Source organism: Camelus dromedarius, chromosome 16 (assembly GCF_036321535.1).
Source record: "Camelus dromedarius isolate mCamDro1 chromosome 16, mCamDro1.pat, whole genome shotgun sequence".
NCBI classification, from domain to species: Eukaryota; Metazoa; Chordata; class Mammalia; order Artiodactyla; family Camelidae; genus Camelus; species Camelus dromedarius.
This window is the reverse complement of record NC_087451.1, coordinates 55,022,180-55,043,957: the sequence shown is the minus strand read 5'-3', so window position 1 is coordinate 55,043,957 and position 21,778 is coordinate 55,022,180. Positions and strand designations below refer to the sequence as shown.

The window sequence follows — 21,778 nt, the reverse complement described above, 5'->3', positions numbered from 1 at the left end:
GAAGCCTAGCTCCCCCTTCTACAGGCAACCTTGCTGCTTCCAGCCTTAGACCCCTTCAAAAACCACAGCTTTTTGTTCAAGGAGGAACAAAAATACATCAACAAAAGCAACAAGGAGCCTTTGGTTTTACCAAAAGGGGGAAAAAAACCCCACAGCCCCTACATCCTGCCTCTGGAAGGAGCTACTGATTCCCCTGCTGGGAGCACTGCCCATGGGCAAGCGGTGGGGGGGGATCCATTCTAACCCAGTTTCTCACCAGTTCCCCAGGCCTAAAGGGCTGAAATGATGGAAACAGGAAGCAACAAAGAGGCATTGTTTGACCAGAGGAAAAAAATGAGCAGCCCAAAAGATCAAAGCTAGACATGAAGAAGGACCTACCAGCCCTCAGGGATCATAGACAAAATGAAAAATCAAAGCCAATGGCACTACATAAAGAGAAATGATCCTGCCAAGTTTGTAAGGCATGGGAACACTGGGCCTCAGTTTCCTCATCTATGAAATGGGGTGTTAGGAAGCAAAGTGATCCTTGAGGTTCCTTGAGGCCCTGACATTTGAGTGTAAGGATTAGGGGGGTGAGAGTGAGGTAGGGGCTTCCTAGAGGCCACACTGGTCACTGTGGATGCCCCTTTGAACTCCTCCATCCCAAACACACCACACACACCCCTCCCACTCTCTCTCCTGGTGCTACCTCCAGCTCCCCAAGAGATCTGATCCCGTTTTTCCCAGTCAGGGGCAGAGAACTCTGAAGAGGCAGAAAAGCCCCAGACCCCAGTCCTGGATCTGCCCACCACCGCCCCACCCCCAAAGAGCAGCTGGATTCAAGACAGTTTGCTAGGATAGAGACACTCCGAGCACCCAGCCCCACCAGTGCAGGCCCCACCCCACTCTTTGAGGCTTAGGGGAAGGAGCAGAACCAGGGACACCTCCACCCTCCTCAGCTCCTCAGCCCACAGTTCAAGACAAGCGAAGGACAGAACTCAAATATCTGCAGCCAGTAGAGAGGGGCGAGGTACAACTGAGTCTCCCCTCTTTCTTTTCCAGCCCATGTCTGTTCCTCACTTGACACCCCAAAAGCTGGGTCCCCTGGCTGCAACTCTGTCTCGGGCCTGCAGCCTCCATTGCTTCATGGCCCCCAAGGGGGAAGGAACATTCCTCCTCACCCTCAACCCTGCTGTGACCTCCAGGCTCCTCAACTATTTGCATGGAGACAAAGGAGACAGTTTGTATGTGTGGACAGGTCGGCCCCACTTTTGGAAAATGTAATTTACAAAACAAATCACAAAGAGCATACATATTCCTCTAACCAAGGGAACTGGCTCACCCCACCTACCTAGAAGCTTCAAGAAAAAAATTTGATTAACAGTGGTTAATCCATCATTGGCTACTGTGCAAAAGCAGGCATATTCACCTCTACCTTGTTGTAGCAATGCTCAGTGGCCATGGTCTGAGAAGCATGGACACAAACACTGTCTATTCAGTTCAACCCCTAGGCATTCTTCCCTGGTCCCACAGCCTGCGGCATGTGTGTGTCTGGATACGCACAGGCACGTGCACAAATGCATGTCCTTGGGGGCCCACTACCACCCAGGAGGCCGGCTGTGGGCTCTGGCCTGTGTTCTCTCCCCCACCTCACCCCAAACAAGTCTGGTGCAAGGAGAGAAATAGAAGAGGCCTTTTTGCTGCTTACAGTCACTTTTCAGAACTTAAATCGCAGTCCTGAGAAGCCACCAGGGAGAGACAGACAGCTTCCTTCTCTCGTGCCTGCCCCACTGCGAGATCCCAGCTCAGGGACAAGCCAGAAATAGACAGAGTGTAGAAGCCTCCTGCACACCAAACTCGTGCACTCACTCACTGGGTGGGCTCAACTCCTGGGCAAAGGGCCAGAAGCGATCACCTGCCCCTGTGGGTCTTGAGCGGCAGGTGTTGAAAAGCCAGGCCTGAGCTTCACAAAGCAAGACCAGGCTGGGAATTGGGGCAAAGCTCTACCCTGGAAACCCCAGGATTCAAAAACCTGAATGTTACTGGGGGATGGAGCCAAAGGCAGGAAGAAAACAGGAAGAGATGAGCGTGAACACTCAGCACAGCGCCTGGCACACAGCAGGGATTCAAAACTTTTTGGTCCAGGGTCCAACATCCCTGAGTAGGGACTTTTAACCACAGGAAAGTCAAGGCTCAGAGGGCGCCCCTTGCAAGCCGGGCCCACATCTGGGTTATCCCGGAATCCCCATATCTGGCCCACTGGCACAGACTAACCACTCAGCAGACACTGGCTGAGGGAGTGTGGCTGCCTTGGGCAAGGTGCTACCGCAGCTGGAATGAAACACAGCTGGGCCACAAATCCCCCAAGTCTTCAGCCCCTTATCCAGGGTCCTTCCCAGCTGGGTCAAAGGTCAACTCAGCATGGCAGAGGCTAGGGCTGGAAAGTCCGAGGGAATGGTGAGGGGTCAACCTGCTTCTCTGGCTGGAAGCCAGAAGAGAGACTGGGTGGGTTGGAAACAGCATCTTCCACCTTCCCTGGAAGCCCCCCAACCCCTGCTGGAGTTCCCCACCCCCACCTGCTGCAGTCTCCCCAGAAGAGGGCAAGAAAAGTAAGCTGGGACTTTGGCACTAGGCTGAGAAAACATCAAGAAAACAAGGACAAACCTCAGATTTCTTTCTCCAACTCCCAGTGCTCGCTGCTTTCTAGGCTACTGGTGTCTTAGGAAGAGCCGTGAAGAAGCCTCAGTCCCTACTACCCCCTGGGTTCCAGGCTCAGCCAGACTCCTGCCTGGATGGGTGGAGTCTCCAAAATGGCCCCCAAAGGAGCCTGGATGCCCAGAATCTAGCGTGAAGTGGTCCAGCAGTCAAGAGGTTAACTGCCCCGGCCTCTGGCTTTGCTGAACCCCACCCCACTCCCCAACAGAGGGAGGAAGTGGCAGAGAATCAAGGCTTGTCTGAGCTCTTAAGAATTTGAAGAATGTCCCATTTCCCTTGGGGGGGTGGGAGGGGTTGGTAGGGGAAAGAGGATGAGTGGAAGTTAAGAGAGAAGGGGCAGCTGAGGGAGGAGCCAGGAGAGAGCTATGACCCTCCCTCCACCCCAGGCAAACTTCCCAGAAGAGACGACATTCAGGGACATTCAGGGAGCTTCTCCAGCTTAAGATTTTCTCGGCAATGTGGAAATCTGTTTTCGAAGCACCTGGCACAGGTGGGCATCGAGCAGCCCCTAGGCAATCAGTGCCTGATGAATCCTCCAACCTCCAAGGAGATGAGGCTGTGGTATTAGCAGGGGAGGGGAGTACAGCGAGGGAGATTTACGGTCCCATCCCCTTCTAGACAAATCCCAGAGTTCCTCTTCTAGGTGAACTTCAGCTGCAGAAAGCCTCCTGACTGAGAATATATATTAAAAAAAAAAAAAAAGGACTCAAAGTCAGATCCTGAAGTTTCTCAAATACGGATCTTGCCACCTACTTCAAGTGACTTGACCTTCTGAAGCTCCCACCTAGTAGGGTGGCTGAGGTCCTGTGTATGTCGTGACCCACATGTGGTCAACCTGAATTCAGAAGGTGTTGCATTTTCTATAAATGCATGGGATGGGATGGAGGGATCCTTCTGGGATGGGGGACCCCCACCTCTATCTACCTCCCCGCAGCGGACCAGGCTGCAGGTCCCAGTAGGGAAGGAACAGATCCCAAACCAGTTCCACTGGAAAAGACACCGGGTCTTGGCAGTCCCCTCACCAGACAGGGAAGAAAGCTATCATGCCTTCACGTTGCCCCCACTTGTCAAGAAATGATGAGAAAGGGCTGCAGCCAGGAGCCCCCAGGCCTAGTGCCCAGAGCCTCTGCAACTGGGCAGGTGAGAGGAGGCAGCTGCTGTTATGGAGAGAGAAATGCGGGAGGCCAAGCAGAGAACACAACTGAGCGGAAACAGGGGAGGCCACTTTTTCCTGAAAGACCTTGCTGGAACCCTCCTTCACAGCAGGGAGCAGTGGAAAGAACAAGCTTGCTCTCCTGGGTTTGAAGTAGCCTCCCACTAGCCTCTTGGGAAAGTCCCTTCCCCTCCTCAAGCCTCAGTTGCCTTCTCTGTAAAATGGGAATCAAATGGGGCCAGGTCACCTGGAGGGGGTATCAGAATGGAGGGAAGGACGGGGAGGCAGCCCAGGCGCCCCCAGCCCCCGCCTGAGGCAGGACTCACGCGTTGCAGTAGGGCTTCTTCTCATAGCCCTTGTAGTTCTTCATGTTGAGTGTCATCTTGCAGGTTTCGCAATGGAAGCATGCTTTATGCCAGAACTGGGGACAGAGGCAGAGAACACCCATCAGACTCTAGGAGTCAGGAGCGGGGCTCAGGCCCTAGGAAGGAGCGCTCCACCCTTGAGACTGGAGCACAGACATGCCCCCGGGGACATCTCAGGTCACAGGCTCTGGCAGCTGGGGACACTGCCCTCCCTGGTCCCACCCCTCACCAGTCAGCCAGTGGAGCTGTCAGGAGGGGGAGAAGGCAGAGAAGGGTCAGCTCCACCCTACCCTAGACCACTCCACTGCCTGAGCAGGAGAAGCCTCATTGCTTATGCAAAGCTGCGCCAGGGTTGCTAAGAAGCCGCTGCTGAACGTGCTGGGTAGCTCCTTGGCCTTGACAAGGCCTAGAGAAGAGGACAGCCCAGCCTCTACACACCCAGGCCCTCATACCCTACACCAGGGCCTTGAGACACGCCTCGGCCTGAGCAACACACAGGCCCTGATGCCTCCCCAACCTGAGGGACCCTCACCCACAGTAGGGGTGGGTACCCAGGCTCTAGTCACCACACCCACACTCTTCCTACCCTTCCCTCCCTCTTCTCCCACCCTTGGGCTGGTCTCCCTCTGATGCACTAAAGAGCTCTGCTTGGGGGTGGACCCCCATCCCCGTAGTGGACATCAAAGCCCCACCCTGACTAGCTGGGTGGCTTTGGTCAGGATCCACACCTTGGAGCCATTTCAGTGTCTATAGAATGCAAATCATAGTACACATCCCTCTTGGGATCGTTGAGGATTAAATAAGAAATGACCTACCAAGCCCTCAGCACAGCACCTGGCACCTCTAAGTAGTGAATGTCAGGTGCTGGGCGCAGCAAGGACGAACCTCAGCAGCTTGCACGGGAGGGTGTGTGTGTGTGTGCGCACGTGCGTGTGCTGGGGTGCAGATGGGGCTCTACTGTGCCCAACCACAGCTACAATGTGTGTGACTGAGCATGAGTGACAGGGAAGACTCCAGCAAAGCCCAGGGACCCAGAACCAAGCAAGGACCAGTCCAGGGCAGCTGAGGGATAGGAACAGGGTGGAAGACCATGAGGGCAGGGGAACTGCAGGATGCAGCAGAGGTGACCCCATCCTAAGAAACACTGATGCTCAGGCAAATCCATGCAAATGAGAGAAATCCGCCCCCAGCAGCCCAGGATGAGGCCCTGGGATCAGCACCCACCAGGAGTCCAACTTCCAGGACCTGGAAATCGAGAGCTGCTGGGGTGACCCAGCCAGCTTGTCCCTGCCCCATCTCCCAGCAGTCAAGAGAGACACTCCTGATCTCTCAAAGAAAGAGGCCAGAAGCCAGGGAAGGGCCCAGGGAGACTTCCGAAGTGCCTGGCACACTCCTGATTCTTGGCCACCTGTCAAAAAATTCCCCCAAGGTGGTGCTTTTCAAAACGTGTTTCCCAGCCAAGGGGTGCTTCTATGATGCTTCGGAGAAGGGGACAGAAACAGGGAAGCTGAGAGGTTGGGATTTCACCTCCCTCACTCTGACCCACTCCAACCAGAGACCGTGAGATAATTTGGGGGGTAATCACCGTCTAACAGGGTATTTTCCCTATCAAGGAGACCCAAAGGACACTCCAGTGGTGGAACAGTAAATGAAGCGACAGGAGAACCACTCTTTGGGAAGCAGGCCAGCGGGAAGTCTGGCAGCAAAGGGATGGCTGGTGTAAGCCTGGCCCCCACCCCAATCTGGGCCTATCCCAGAGCCCAGCCCAGACTCCTCCCGATGCAAACGCCCATGCATACAACCCACCTTTGGAAAACTAGAACAGGGTCGTCCCTGCCCCCATCAGCCCCCTAAGTGAAAGCCCCTCTCCCTCCCTCCCCCAGTGCCTGGGAGGTGCTGGCAGAGCGCCCCGGCCCTGTCACCACCCAGTCTGCTGGCCTCTGCCTGCTCAGCTGCACATGCCCCTGCCTGGGCCCCCGCCTCCCCCTACCCCCGCAGGGCCCTGCCAGGAAAAACATTCTCTGGAATCCAGACCATGACCCACTTTCACACACACACATAGGCAGGAATACACACTGTCCTAGGACTGGGGACCTCCAGAGCTGCCCCGGCTGACTTGGAGGAGACAAAGGGAGAGACATTGACACCTCTACCCGAGCAAAGGGCCAGGTCCCCACCCTGGAGTCAAGTCCCTTGGGAAGGAGGGCAGAACACACTGACCAGACTAGGGTACAGGGCCAACAGCCCATCCTGGGGTTCCACAAGACCCCTCCCAGCTGCCATTTGGAGGAGGGGGGACCCCATACATGGGGGTGGTGTCCATTTCCATCAGGAGCTCTTTCCCACCTCACCCCCAGACACCCCTTGCTCTCAGTTAGACAGGTTAGCGGCTGGGGCAGTGGTCAGCTATTCTCTTACAAAGGATTCAGGAGCAGAATAATGAAAAAGAGGGTGGACTGAGTGTCCTCAAGGTAACTATGGAACTCGGTCTCTGTATTTGTCAAGTGGGGCTAAAACCATGATCGCACAGAGATGCTGGGAGGAGTAACGAGATGATACAGGCTCCAAGCCTGGCACCACTAGCTGCTCCCCGTCATTTCCTTCCCTCCCCTCTGTGGAGGAGGGCTCCAAGGTTGAGGAGAATCCAGCAGCTACTGCCACTGTGTCCTCTTTGGGGTAGGAAAGTGTGGGGCAGGGGGGGTGGAGCCAGGGTAGAAGATGGCAAGTCACTCAACAGCCCCTGTGGGCCAAGCCTGGGCCAGGCACCCCAAAGGGACCCCAAATGAAAAAGAAAAAAAAAAAAAAAAACCATCCCTGTCTCAAGTCGAGTCTGGTGAAGGACACAGTCAGGGAAATAAGTCAATACAAGCCCACAATGACCCTCTGTCTGCCTCTTTCCCCTGTCCCATGAGCCCTGTCCCAGGGCAAGAGTCCTCCCTTTCTTGGAGGACACAGGTAAGATTTCAGAGAAGCATTCCTGGGACTCAGGACTCAGGGAGCAAAGGACACCTTGAGGCATGCAACTGGAATCCTTCCTGTTGCCGTTGAAGTCCACTGTTTCCCTATTCACAAAAATCCAGACCCTAGGCTCCAGCCTCACCCTCAGGTCTCCCTTGCCTGCAGCTCCAAAGCTACAACCCACTCCACAGAAAGGTAAACAGAGGCTGATGGGGACAGAAGCAAGATCCCTGGCACTTGGGCAAGGCTTGGGCCAGCCCACCTCTATAGAATCACTATGGAGGTAGGGGAAGCGGCCTGCTCACAGCTCTGGGTGAGGGGAATGTGGTGGAACTTCGGGTCAATGTGCCTACAGCCTAGTATCTTGCCCTCCACACCCAGGCTGCCTATGACTCAGGGCTGGAGCATGAGACCTCTCCCTCCCTTCCTGTCACCCAGGGTTACAGTTTCTCGCTCCTCCAGGGGCAACACCAGCCCTACCCTGGCCTAGTCAGTCGGCCACCTTGGAGGCTGGCTTAAAGGCATAGACAGTGGCTGCACCTCCACAAATTCCCAGGGGGAGCGTATTATTCCTGCTGCCTCAGCATTCCTCAGGCCAGGGTCAGGAAGAGGAGGGACCACGATGGATATCAGTGAGATAGTGTAAATAAAAGTAATTTTTGCAAACACAACAGGCAGAAGAGCTGAGCACAAAGAACTTTAGATTTGAATTCGAGCTCTGGCTGAGAAAGGAAGGAGCCACAGGACTTGTCTGAGCCTCTGATGATGGGGTTCGTAATTTCCAGGGGCAATCACATCTGCTTTGTGAGGCTCCTGTGAAGACTGAGCCTGGCACATCCCAATCAGTCATAGCTACTATGAACGGATGGTCACGGGATGATCGTGGGGTGCTCTCAGCTTCAGTTGGGAAATGCAGCATCAGGGCTGCAAGGACTTTTCTCCTTTTTTGTATCCAGCCCAGCTTCCGTCTACCTTGCTGCCCCCTGGCGGGGGCTGGGGGGCGGTGAGGGGAGGGTGGCTCACACAACCAGAGGCAGAGAGCCCTCCTGAGGGGGGATTTCAGGAGATCGAGCAGCCCCTCAATTATTTACCCTTCCCAAATGCCTCCACCTCTGTTCAAGAGCCCGGCAGAGAGGGACATGGCAATACCCTTGACAACGCAGGTCCCCAGATACAAATGTTTCCCAGTGGGGTCTGGGACAAAATTCCCCCTCTCTCAGACTATAACGGACATTTTGAGACACAGCCTCTCTCCCTCCCCAAAGGCCCTGCAGCAGGCCCACAGAGTGCCTGGCACAAAGTAGGTGCTCAATAAATATTTCATTGAATGAGCAAGTGAGGTCACTGTTGTGGGCACAACAGGGCCGCCTGTGACATGGTGACACACAGGTTCAGTAAAAGAATTTACCAGAGCTTAAGTATAAGAATAGAAAGGAGTTTATTAGGGTACACTGCCATAGACAACAGCGGGCCACACAGAGGAGAGACGCCTGTGGGAGCACTGAGGGCCAGTTGTTGGGGTCTTTTTTAAGGTCGGGTCACAAAGTGCCTGATCGGCTTGGGTGCGCGAGTCTGATTGGTTGTAGGTGAGGAAAGAGGTTTAGGGTCTGTGAAGGGCGGTGGGGTCTGTGACTCTGATAAGGGGGGCTGAAACAAGCCAGCCTGAGCTATTGTGAGATTAGCCATTACCTAGGGCTATTAGTTTCTTAGAGGAAACACGCCCAGTGAAGAATGTCAGACATCTGAGAGCCCAGGAATGGGGGTCGTTGGACTTTGAAGAACGTCTATTGGCCCGAGTCACCCTGTTTCTCCCTCAATTCTTGTCCCCTAAGTCCTCTGGAGAAGCAAATCTCGACCTCCTTCCTCAAACACCATCACCAGCAGTAGGTATTTATTCAGCACGTGGAGCACAACGGGTCCTGCAGGTCGAGGACAGGTGGCCATCAGAGGTGGCATGGCCATCACCCACCTAAGCCTTCGGGAGATAAGGCTCAGGGAGGAGAAAAGGTTCACACCAAGGACACAGCTCGTGCTCTGGGTCACATCGTGTCAGACGGATATTGTAGTGAAACAGGTGAGTCTAATTTGACTCTCCTGTTATAAATGGGAAGTCTTGGGAAGTTGGTTAGCAACTGTGCCTACAGGACCAATGTTCCCCCTACCAAGTCTCAGTCCTCCACGCATCAGGTCCCCATTCCAAGTGCCTGTCCTTATTGCCTGAATCGGGGGTGGGGGGGTATTGGGAGGAATAAGTCTAATATCTGGATATTCCAGGCCTCCTGCTCAGTGCAAGGGGTGAGGTCTTGGGGCCACCCCCTATACGGAGAGCTCTAAAAAGAGCTCCCATTTCCCAGGGCAACCACCTGAATGTCCTTTTCCTGTGAGAGCAAGAGAACTGCTGGGGAGGGCACCTTGAAAGATCCCTGCCCCCTCACCCTGACACCAAAGATCTTTACAGGGGGAGCCAGGTGTGGGGCTGGACAGAGCACCTCAGAAAGGTAGGGAGGGCACAGTCTATACCACATCCCCTTCCGGGCACTTTGACAAGCATTTCAGTGTACTGCCCCACCTTCAAGGAAATGACCTTATCATACCCAACCGACAGATGGCGAATACTGAGGCCTAGAGCCATTCATAAAGCTCGTGGGAGCAGACTTGGAAATGGGATCAAGTCTCCCAACTCCCGGGCTAGCAATCCCTCCATCATATGTTGCTTCTACCTCACATGGGTGAAAGTGCCCACAGCCTCTTCTCAACTCATGACTGTGGAGGAGAGGGGCACAGGGCACTCAAGATGCAGAGGCCAAACTCTCTACCACCAGGGAAAGGGAAAAATCCCAGTGTGTAAGAACAGATGGCCAGCTTCAGCTAGTGCCTCAGGCTCAAGTCCTGCGCTCCAGAGGCAGCCATGGTCATTGGGAAGGTCAGCACCCACATCCTTTATACCCACAATATTGGCCCTCCTCTCCTTCTGCCCAGCCCAGGAAGAGAGTAAAACAGAAGTAGCCCTATATGCCCCCTTCCTCCAAGAGCAATTTCAAATGTATTCCAGAACCTTGGAACCCCACCCCCTCACCCTGACTCAGAGGCGAAAGGTCACAGGGGAAGCTCCAACCCCAAGGGGGAGGGGAAAGACCAAAGGAGCCAACGAACTATCCTTCCCCAAACAAAACCTGACTCCAGGTAGATTCTGTACCCCTCTTCCACCTCATGCCCCCCAACTCCTGCCAGTCCAGATGTGAAGGAGGACATCTTTTGGCCTGGAGCCAGCTTTAGGAGCTGGGTGAAATGCACGATGAGGGGTACAAAACCACCGAGGCCTCTCCTCCAGTCTGGGAAGGGGATGGAGAACGGAGGTGGGTTTTGCCGTGCGATCTTAGGGAGCTTGAAAGAGGCCCGGATCCTACCCCAAACTGCTGGAAATACCCAGTTCTACTCTCCGCCCCTCTCTAAAAGTATAATGGCAACCAGATGAACGAGTCCAGCATGATGGCGGGGGTTGGGGGGCACGACGTGTAAGGGCCCCCAGGGGACAGTGAATTTCCAGAAGGCCACCGTCCCTTCCCCCTAACACCTCCCTCATTTCTTGGCTTCCCCTGAACTCAGCCAACCCCACCCTCCATCAGGGAAACCTGCTTTGAAAACTTCGCTCTTTGTTCTACAAGCCGGACTCTGCCTCTGAGCACAATTTCAGGAGATCTCCGTGAAGCACCCCCCCACCCGCCGACTCCAGCACCCGACCCCGCCCGGGCCTGGCTGGGCGGCCCAGCACTGAGAGTTGGCTTCTAATTTGAGGTGGGGGCTGGGAAGCTATGGAGGACGTCTGCTAGTCCATTAACCGCTGAACCACCAACGGGGCTGCTGGTCGTCCAAAACAAGGGCTCTTGCAGTGAGGTTCGGGAGCTTATCCGAAGCCCAGTTCACCAGATGCAACATTCACCAGCTGATAGCCCCCGCCCCCCAATCTCCAGGCCAGGAAGCCGGGCCATTCGCGGCCAGAGTGGACGGTTTCGCTGGGCCCCCCAACCTCTGCCCCGCCCCCCCGCCGCCCCCTCCCCCAGCGCCCCGCGCTTCCGCCTACTTGGCGCTCGGCGCGGCGGGGAGAGGGAGCGGCCGTCTCCTCTCACTCTCCCGGCCCTAGAGGGCGGGACTGCACCCCTAACCTTCCCCCACTCCCCCCCACCCCCACCCTGGGGCCTGGCTTCCCTACCCCTCTTGCATCCTCCCAACCCCGGGGCACAGAGCCCACTCTTCTCCAGTAGTGGCTGCCCGCCACGCGTGGACTCCTTGCCTCGCCTCGGATCTCTGGGTTTCCAGACTGGGGTCTGTCCCCACACCCCATGACACCGCCCTCCCTCCCTCATCCCGGGATTGCGGGGTGAAGCAGCATAGACCTGGCCCCTCTCTCCTCCCCCGATCTGGAGCACTGCTTGGGGATTGAAAAGACGTGTCTCCCGGTCCCGCGGCTCACCTTATCCAGACAGTTCACCTTCTCTGTGGGGTACACGATCTTGCTACACCGGGCGCAGTTGGGATTCATGGCTCTGGAAAGGTGGGGCGGGGACGCCCGAGCTAGCGCGCGTTCTCTTTCCCCGGAGCGAGCTGGCAGGAGACGGCTGAGGCTGCAACTGCACAGGCAACGGCTGCGGCGGCTGGAGCTAGGGAACTGGCCTCCGCCTCCGCCCTCCTTCCCCTAATAAACACAGCGGGGAGGAGGGGCTGTATCGGGGCGGGGACGCGCCGCGGGCGCGGGCAGGGGTGCGCGCGGCGAGGCGCGCTCCCCGGGAGACGTGGGGCTGCGCGGGGGCGGGTTCCGGGGAGGACTGTCAGGCCGGAGGTGAGCGCCAAGGTGCGCTCCTAAGCAGAAGGTGCCCGGGAGAGATGCACCTGGAAATCAGGCGCGGACAGACGACTTTGCCCAGGGTCCTTCCAACGCTAGAGGCGGCGCAGGGCCGGTCTAGCCGCACATCTGGGCGCCCGGGCTGCGGGAAGCGGGCAAACCCCTCGCACCCGTCGACTGTGGGGTTCGAACCTTCCTGAACGCCAAACCAGATTCGCCAGATTTGGGGACTTCCTTTGTACCTGTCGGTACCTGGCATGAACCTGCGGACCGAACGGGAACCCTTGCCCCGCCCCTGTTAGCCCAAAGTCCTTTCCCACGTTGGTAGGGCGGAACCCGTCCCTCCCGCCTGGACTCAGAGCCTCGCAGCCCGGGCTAGTTCTTCCCTCCCCGCGCCTCTGCCGTGCAGCTCGCCTGGTTTTCGAGATCCGAGGACTTTCTGCTTTCCGCCTAGCCCCCTTTCCTCCTTCGTTCCATTCTCTTTACCCTTAACATCGCACCTTCGATGTAGCAAATCGCTTAACATTCCAAACACTCGAAATCGCTGTCTCCAAACGGTTGAGCGGCACGGGGGTATAGCTCAGTGGTAGAGCATTTGACTGCAGATCAAGAGGTCCCTGGTTCAAATCCGGGTGCCCCCTCGGTGGCTTTTCCTATTCTTTCTGTAACTAATGTAACTTCTTTCTTGACCGCTTTTTTTTTTTTTTTTAAATATCGGATCGTAGGATAAAGAAAACAGAAAAACGATATTCAAAAATCCCTTCTTCTTCCCCCCAAACAAAAACAAATAAAAAACAAAAAAAAATTTTTAAATACTAAAAAAAAAAAAAGCTTAAAAAAATCCCTTCCTCATTTTCCAACTGTAGCGGAAAGCTTTCGGTTTTACTTCGTACCCCGCAGAAGGAAGGGGTGAGTAGCGGTACAAATCAGGTACAAAAGCTCATGACCCACATCATCCGCACCAGAGGTGTCAGGATTTCTGCGGCCACGGCTGGCAGCCCCAGATATCAGGCGGCTGGCAGCCCCAGATATCAGGCAGCTGGAGGCGCTGGTTCAGAAGGCAAGATGACCCCCAACTTGGCGCTCCACTTCGGGTGAGGGTGGGTCAAGAGAAGGAAACTCATAGACAAAGACTTTCTCCAACTTCAGCTTTCTTTATTACCGGTGACATGCACATGCCACGTTCACCTTTCCCTATTGCTCGTGACACCGGCAGAATGAAAGCACTTTGAGAACGTTAAAAATGACCAATGCCGACCCAAAAGCTCATTTTAATTCACAAAAATAAAGTTCCAGCCTGATGCAAACTGATATAAACTAATACAGTGGATTTCAAACTTGAGCGTGCGTCAGAATTACCTGGAGAGCTTGTTAAAACACCCTCAGTTTCTGATTCTGTAGGCCTGGAGTAGGACCTCGAGAATTTGCATTTTTAGCAAGTTCCCAGGGGATGCTGATGCTGTTAGACCACACTTTGAGAACCACTAAACTAGTAATACAAGGCCCTTGAATTTCATAACCTAAAGATGGGGACAGATTGGCTGCGTGGCTGACAGTATCACTGTTGGGCCAGAGGAAAACGCCAAGTGTTAAGGGAGCAAAGGCGTCCCCCTCCACTAGGTTTTGCCCCAAAAAAGGAAAAATAAAAGCTACAGGGAGAGGCATGTTTCTTGAGTCAGGGGGCAGTTGCGATATTTTAAACTCGGAATTTGGTTCTGTCATCCTTCGGGCCCCAGGGGAATACTCCTCGAACGCATTTTTCCCCATGGCTCTCATGACTGTGAGATGCTTCGCGAAGCTGGACATGGAGATTAAGCAGAGCTGCTCTCTGGTACAAAGTCCAGACCCGAGAAATAACAAGTTTCTCACCCCTTTCCTGGACACCAGGCCTCAAACTTAGATTTGTAGGTTTATCAGGCAAAAGCCCTGCCTTTTAGATAATATAAAGGAGAAAGCCGTCCACTTTTCACCTTCTATCTTATATCTATGCTGGGTCCTGTTAAACTTAGCCACTATATAAAACTTCTAAACTTGGATTCTGGTCTAGTCTTTCTGGTCAGAGTATGAACTAGGCAAATAATATTGCCCTGCCCCGGCACTCCATTTTTCCCGAAAAAAAGGATCTATAGTTAACAGTAAAGCAATTGGTCTCAGACGGTCTCGGAGATGGAAATAGTTTGGCGCCTTCTTCCTGCCTGCCAAGAGTGCAAGTGGGCTTCTCGCCACTGAGCCCGGTATCCAGCTTAGATGTGGTAGAGTCACCCCTGTGCAGCCTCTGGGGTGTTGCTCTTAACTACTCAGGAGTCGGAGAATATCTGAAGACAGAAAATTAAGCAGGTGCAAGAGACAAGAGGATCTTTCAGGGAGCTTTGGAGTCAGAAACCTCGGATTCTCGAGTTGTTCCGGGTTAAGAAGAGTGACTATGAAAAATGCAAAAGCAGGTAAGGGGGCACCCGGATTTGAACCGGGGACCTCTTGATCTGCAGTCAAATGCTCTACCACTGAGCTATACCCCCTCTACTGGACAACATTTGGTAAATCCTTTTTACATTCATTCCAAAATTTTCGTTTTGAGACTTACTTCTTCAAAATTAGATTCTTCTTGCTATATGATATTGAATTTACTAATAATAAGGAACAAAATTAAAAGACCAAGTATGAACATCAAGGTCCTACTGTATAGCACAGGGAACTACATTCAATATCCCATAATAAGCTATAATGGAAAAGAATTTTAGAAAGTATACACACACATGCACACATATATAATATTATATATATATATATATCTCTGAATCACTTTGCTGTACACCAGAAACTAACACAACATTGTAAATCAATTATTCTTCAATTTAAAAAAAATGTTTAAACTCCAAATAAGACATAGAATTTTGAAAACATGGGAACTGAAGTACGAATCTGTCTTTTCTAGGTCCAGTTCTTTATCCACAATCCCACTCATCTCTTTACCCTAAGAGGTCAGACAACAGCTTCTTGCAAAACTCAACAGGGAATTCTTTCCCTTAATTTCTCTTAAAAAAGTACAAGGCCGGAGGGTATAGCTCAGTGGTAGAGTGCATGCCTAGCATGCATGGGGTCCTGGGTTAATTCCCAGAATCTCCATTAAATAAATAAATAAACCTAATTACCTTCCCCCATAAGAAAAAAATAAGAAGAATACAAACACTAGCTGAATAGGTATCTCCACTGAGAGACTCTTCCTGGCTGTACTCTCTAATGGTTCCTCTCTCTTTTTATGGAGCAAGTACTATGTGCCCCACTCTAGGTACAGAACATACTTTCAGTAGAAAGACACAGTGGTTCTCAGCGTCACTGAGTTTAAAATCTCATAGAAACAGAAGAGAAACAAATGCACAAATGAATAAACAAGGACATACCCATTAGTGATAAGGGAAATGATTAAAATAACAAATAAGGCAGTGTGTTAGGGAGGTATGAGGGGGCCATTTCAAGGTGGATCTTGAAATCTTTCTTTGCAGGTGATTTTGAAGTTAAGACATGAATGACACCAAAGAGACAGCTATTTGCCCGTATGTCAGGAGCGGGCATCCCAGCTAAAGGAAATGGACTCTGTAAAGGCCTAGAGCTGGAGGAAGGTGGACAAGGGGAGAACGATTCAACAGAGCTGGAGAAGTAGCCCTAAGAGCTTTATAGGCCAAGGTAAGAAGTTTGGATTTTATTCTGAATGGATGAAAAGCCAGCCATCGGAAAGTTTTGACCAGAGGGATTGGAAATCATCATTCACACTGTTGTGGGGGAGATTTATAGAGAGTTAAGAATAGACATAGAGCATACATACCATGGAATGTTATTCAGCCTTTAAAAACAAGTAAATTTTACAATATGTGACAACAGAGGACATTACGCTAAGTGAAATAAGCCAATCATAGAAGGACAAATACTGTGTGATTCTACTTGTATAAGGTATCTAAAACAGTCAGACTCATAGAAGCAGAGAGTAGAATGGCCGTGGCCGGGGATGAGGAGCGACAAACTGGGAGTTGCTAATCAATAGGCATAAAGTTTCAGTTATACATGATGAACATGTTTTAGAGCTCTGCTGTACAACATTGTGCTGATAGTTAACAATATTGTATTGTACACTTAAAAATCTGTCAAGGGGGTAGATCTTGTGTTAGGTGTTCTTGCCACAATAAAAGAAAAGAAAAGGAGTGGACACAAAATAAAATAAAAAGAGAGTTTAGGTAGGATTCTATTGCAATGGTGCAGATGAGAGATGGTGGTGATGTCTGAGGCTACAGTGGTGTATTAGTTTCCTGTTGCTGCTGTAACAAATTATCACAGACTTATTTGCTTAAAACAACATAAATGTATTATCAAATGTATTATCTTACAGTTCTGGAGATCAGAATTTCAAAATCAATTTTACTGAACTAAAATCAAGGTGCTGGCATGCCTGCACGCTTTCTGGAGATTTTAGGAGGGAATCAGTTTCCTTGACTTTTGCAGTTTCTACAGGCTGCCTGCATTTCTTGGCTCATGGTCCCTTCCTCTATCTTCAAAGCCAAGGTAGCATCTCCTTCACGTTCTGATCTCTGCTTCCATCTTCCCATCTTCTGTCTCTGACTCTGACCCTCCTGCTTCCCTCTTATGAGGACTCTTCTGATTATCCAGATAATCCAGGATAGTTTCCCCAACTCAAGACCCCTAACTTAATCACAACTGGAAAGTCCCTCTTATGTAAGATGACATATTTACAAGGGCATTGGGACATGGACATATTTGGAGGGCCATTATTTAGCTCACCATAGTGGGAATAGCAGAGCTGGAGGAGGGTGCAGGCATCCAGAATGGCAGGGGAGCCACATACTTACTGTACATTGGATGACTTGAGGAAGATGAGGGAAAGAGTAAAATCAAGAATGACTCTTTTTACGCAAATTAAAACGACAAGTTTTGGCCTTACACCGGTCAGAATGGCCATGAATAAAAAGTCCACAAATGATAAATGCTGGAGAGGGCATGAAGAAAAGGGAGCCCTTCTATGCTGTAGGTGGGAATATAATTTGGTGCAGTCACTATGGAAAACAGTATGAGTATTCCTTGAAAAACTAAAAATAGACTTAACATATGACCCAGAAATCCCACTCCTGGACATATATCCAGAGGAAACTGTAATTCAAAAAGATACATGCACCCAAATGTTCTTAGCAGCACTATTTACAATAGCCAAGACAAGGAAGCAACTTAAATGTCCATCGACAGATGATTGGAAAAAGATGTGGTATATATATACAACAAAATACTACTCAGCCATAAAGAAGAATGAAATAATGCCATTTGGAGCAACGTGGATGGGCCTAGAGATTATCATACCAAGTGATTAAGTCAGACAAAGGCAGATATTATAGACAAATATATGTGGAATCTAAAAAAATGACATAAATGAACTTATTTACAAAACAGAAACAGACTCACAGATATGGAAAACAAACTTACGGTTACCATAGGGGGAAGGCAGGGGTGGAGGGGGATAAATTAGGAGTTTGGGATTTGCAGACACTAACTACTATACATAAAATAGATAAACAAGGTTCTACTATAAAGCACAGGGAACTATAATCAATATCCTGTAATAATCTATTATGAAAAACAATTATATAACTGAATTACTATGCTGTACACCAGAAATTAACATAATATTGTAAATCAACTATACTTCCACTAAAAAAAAAAGACTCTTTTTTTTTTGTCTTCACTATCTGGGTGAATGTGGTTTCCTGAGATAAATAACACTGAAAAAGGAGTAAGTTTAGAGAAAAAAAAGTCAAGAGTTTCTTTTTGAAATTCTTACACAGAAGGTATCCTCACAGACTTCACATTTTAGTATGAGGTCAATATGTTAAGTTTGAGGTGCCCTACAGACATTTAAGAGGAGATGTTAAGGAAATGGTTGGAGATCCAGTTAATTCTGAAGTTCAGGGAAATGTCTGGGTTGGAAATATAATTTGGGAAGTTGTCAGTGTAGAGTTGGTAGTTGGTGAAAGAGGTAGTTGATCTCAGTAGTGTGCTAGATTCAGCTCATACCAGCTTGTGATTACGGTGGTTAAGTTTTCAGGACTTTTTTTCAGTTGGTTGACTTCCATAGCTTTAAATTAGCAGGCGGGCGTATGTGCACTGTGGGAATTGGCAAATGCTACAAATCAGGTCCCTGGAGCCAGTGGTTAGCCATTTATCAGCACAACCCTCCTTCTGACTGATTCTGATTTTCTCCAAAGGAAGAGGCCAGCTAGCTCTTCCACACTCTGAGGAGGTAAGATAAGGTCTAGAAGGTTTGAGACTGGAGAAAGTGTGTGAAACAGTCATTTTGGAGAGTGGGAAACTGAAACCAGTCAGCCAGTGGTGGAGGAATACTAGCCAAAGAGCCTGTTTGAGATTGGTGGAGTGACACAGACTTGTGAGCTCTTCTCTAACAACATTCTGTTGCTTGGATGCAGGTTTGGTGGAATACTATAGTTGAGTTTAATTAGGATTGTGGTTTAGCTGGTAGGTACCACCTAGGGCTTACAGTGAACCAGGCACTGTGCCAACTACCCTGGAGAATACAAAAAAGAATGCATCATCATCCCTGCCCTCAAGGAACTTACAGTTTAGTTGGAGAAACAAGATACATACTCCAAGGGAAAAAATGCTTGAAAGCCCAGAAAGCAAAACCAAAGAGTAAGTAGCAGAACTGCAGAGACAGGTAGTTGATAATAATGAGAGAAATGAAGCCACAGACTTTTTTTAAAAATTGGTAGTGAGAAGCACCTACTGTCTAGCACAGGGAACTATATTCAAGTTCTTATAATAACATATAATGGAAAAGAAGCTGAAAAAAAATATATATGTATGTATATGTATAACTGAATCGCTTTGCTGTACACCTGAAAAGAACATTGTACACATCAATAAAAAACAAAATTTTTAAAAATTGGTAGTAAGAAAGAAGAAATGGACAGGCGATCACAGCTGAAGGGAAGATTTTACAATCTACTGGAAATCTGTTGATGTTTGAAGGAGCCAAGAGAATGGAAGTGACTGAAGATGTTGGAGACAATGGAGACAATGGGGGCACGTTTAGTACAGGAGCAGAGACGGTCTTGGGAAGGACTAGGAACGCACTTCCTTTCATTTGGAAAACACAGGTTGGGGATCCAGTGCAGCTCAGGTTGCAGGCAGAGAGGACGGAAGGTAAAAGAGGCTGTAGTTGATGGAGGAGAGAAATCCCATTGCACGCTTTGACAGGACCTTCAAACCTGGGTCAGAGGGAACTTCGTCCTCTCCTCCTACCACCTGGGTTCAGAATGCCTCTTCTCTTCGTTCTTTAGTAGCATCTCGGGGAACCTGAAACAGTTGATGATAGATATCAAACTACTGTTAATCACCAGAGGCAATGTCTGGTCAATGAGCACTACAAATAAGTTGTAATCTCCGTCCTTTCAGCGACGGGGGTATAGCTCAGGGGCAGAGCATTTGACTGCAGATCAAGAGGTCCCCGGTTCAAATCCGGGTGCCCCCTAAAGCGTCACTTTTAAAAGTCAACACTCTAAACATGGTAAGAGTGAATGCTAATGTTAATCAAACAAGTACCCTGCCATCGCTTCAGTGTTTTCTGGGAATACAAAAAGTATTATAAATTTCACATTCTGATATCAAGGTCAACGTGCAAACTAAAGGAATTTCGGGTGTTCTCCAAGCCAGTGGTTCGGAAATTGGGTTCTCGGATGTGTCTGGGAGACTGTTAAGTAGGAAAAACAAAAATACACTTCGTAATAAATACTAAGTTGCTTCCCTGTTTCATTATTGTTCTTTCATTAGTATACAGTGGAGCTTTCCAGAGGCTGCATGATGTCCAGCTGTCTTTCATTAAGCCAGATATTAAAGGGATTTCCAAAATAATGTAAAATAAACCCACTTCTTGCTTTTTTAAAAATTTAAATATAGTTCTATTTCATTTTAAAATGTTATATTTTAACAGGTAATGGACTTATTATCTTAAACATTTCTCAATTTAAATTTCTAATCTGGTAAATGTCAATGGATAAAACTATATAAACAAAACCTCTTTGGGTTTCTCAATAATTTAAAAATGTAAAGGAGTCTTCAGATGAAAATATTCGGAAACCACTGCTCTAAAAGTTAAAGAGGTGGTTCGGGGGAGAGCATGCTGGGGTTGTGAAATGGCACAGGGAAGAGATGACTTGCAACAAAAAGAGTTTTGAAGAACATATGGTGGATAAAGCAAGGAAGATTCCTGAAATCCTAAGCAGTTTGGTGTTGCTGAAGTGTGAGTGTAAGAGGCAAGGTGGTGGGAGATAAGTCCATGGAGAAGGTAAGCCATTTCAGGAAGCGACTCCAATGCTGTGCTTCGGAGCTTGGACTTAATTCCATAAGCACTAGAGAGCCAGCAGAGGCTTTTAAGCAACAAGAGGTTATGGGCAGACCATTTGGATGCTGTTACAATAGCCTTGAACCAAGGGCAGACCTTTGGATGCATGGACAAAAATTTAGGAAGCGGAGTCAAGTCAGTAGACCTTGATGATTAGATCTGAGAGATTAGAGGAACAGGAAAATCAATTGTGGCCCTGCTTTCTAGTTGAGACACTGGTAGTAGCACCAACGAAGAAAACTGACATAGGAGGGAAGGCAGATTTTCTGGGGAAATGATGGTTTCTGTTTTGGACACATCAGGTTTGAAGTGCCAGAGGGGTGGAGGTGTCCCAATCACCTTATTGGCTAGAGCTAAGCAGAAATGTCTGGGCTGGAGATACAGACTTGGGAGTTATCAGCATTTTGACTGTAATGGAAGCTACTGGGTGGTGTAATCACTCAGGAAAATACAATGAGAAGGGACAATGAGGAAGGAGAGAGCAATACAGCACAGTGGCTTAGAGCCTGTACTTTGGAATCAGCCAGCCTTGGGGAGGCATTCCAGCTCTGCCTTTCATGATCTGTGTGATCTTGGACACATAGCTTAACCTTTCTATTTCTCAGTTTTCTCATCTGTAAAATGAGAATAATAATACGAATATTATTATGGGTTGTGGGGAGGATCCAAGAAGTCACATTCCTGTAAAATGCTTAACTCAATGACTGGTACTTCGTAACACTCCATAATAGTAACTTCTATTATTATTAGCATCATGGAAATCATGGCTGAAGAGTGTTAAGAAGGTGGGAATGGTCCCAATGTGAAATGTTGTGAGGTCAAGTAAGATAAAGACTGAGAAATATCCTTGGATTTTGAAAAGAGTATGTCATGGTGACCTTTCTAGTACAATTTTTCAGTATATGTAATTTTTAGTATAATTTGTCATATAATGAGGACATAAACTAGATTACAGGGGTTCAAGGAATGTGGGTATGCAGGAAGTATGAACGTAGAGATTTTTTCCGAGAACTTTGGTTTCCATGGACCACTGAAATTACCAAAAAAAAAAAAAAAAAAGGCACTGTTAGGATGGTGGAAAGCTGACACAGTGTTAAAAGCAACATTTTTTTAAAATTGAAGTATAGTTGACTTACAATGTGTTAGTTTTTGGTGTATAGCATAGTGATTCAGTTATACACGTATATTCTTTTTAATATTCTTTTCATTATAGGTTATTACAAGAAAGAAACATTTTTAATAACAAAAAAGATGAAAGAAGATAATCCCAGAATGATAGGCAATCCTTTATTTTTCTTTTTTTTTAATGGAGATACTGGGGATTGAACCCAGGAGCTCCGGCGTCCTAAGCATGC

At 49.4% G+C, this 21,778-nt stretch overlaps 1 protein-coding gene and 3 non-coding genes across 4 annotated transcripts in view; 2 read left to right on the top strand and 2 right to left on the bottom strand.

Moving 5' to 3' along the window:
* The window catches only part of LASP1 (LIM and SH3 protein 1), a 39,184-nt gene extending 27,332 nt beyond the window's left edge, over positions 1 to 11,852 (bottom strand). The window contains exons 1-2 of the mRNA XM_010991842.3: positions 11,642 to 11,852; positions 4,174 to 4,268 (exon numbers count right to left, since the gene is read on the bottom strand). Of these exons, the coding sequence (XP_010990144.1) occupies positions 4,174 to 4,268; positions 11,642 to 11,710 (164 nt within the window). The 5' untranslated portion in view covers positions 11,711 to 11,852. The remainder of the gene's footprint in view (positions 1 to 4,173; positions 4,269 to 11,641) is intronic.
* A 727-nt stretch (positions 11,853 to 12,579) lies between these two features.
* Positions 12,580 to 12,651, top strand: TRNAC-GCA (transfer RNA cysteine (anticodon GCA)). The gene has a single exon. It is a non-coding gene; the product is annotated as a tRNA-Cys (tRNA).
* Positions 12,652 to 14,454: 1,803 nt separating this feature from the next.
* Positions 14,455 to 14,526, bottom strand: TRNAC-GCA (transfer RNA cysteine (anticodon GCA)). The gene has a single exon. It is a non-coding gene; the product is annotated as a tRNA-Cys (tRNA).
* A 4,955-nt stretch (positions 14,527 to 19,481) lies between these two features.
* On the top strand, positions 19,482 to 19,553 carry TRNAC-GCA (transfer RNA cysteine (anticodon GCA)). The gene has a single exon. It is a non-coding gene; the product is annotated as a tRNA-Cys (tRNA).
* Positions 19,554 to 21,778: the final 2,225 nt, after the last annotated feature.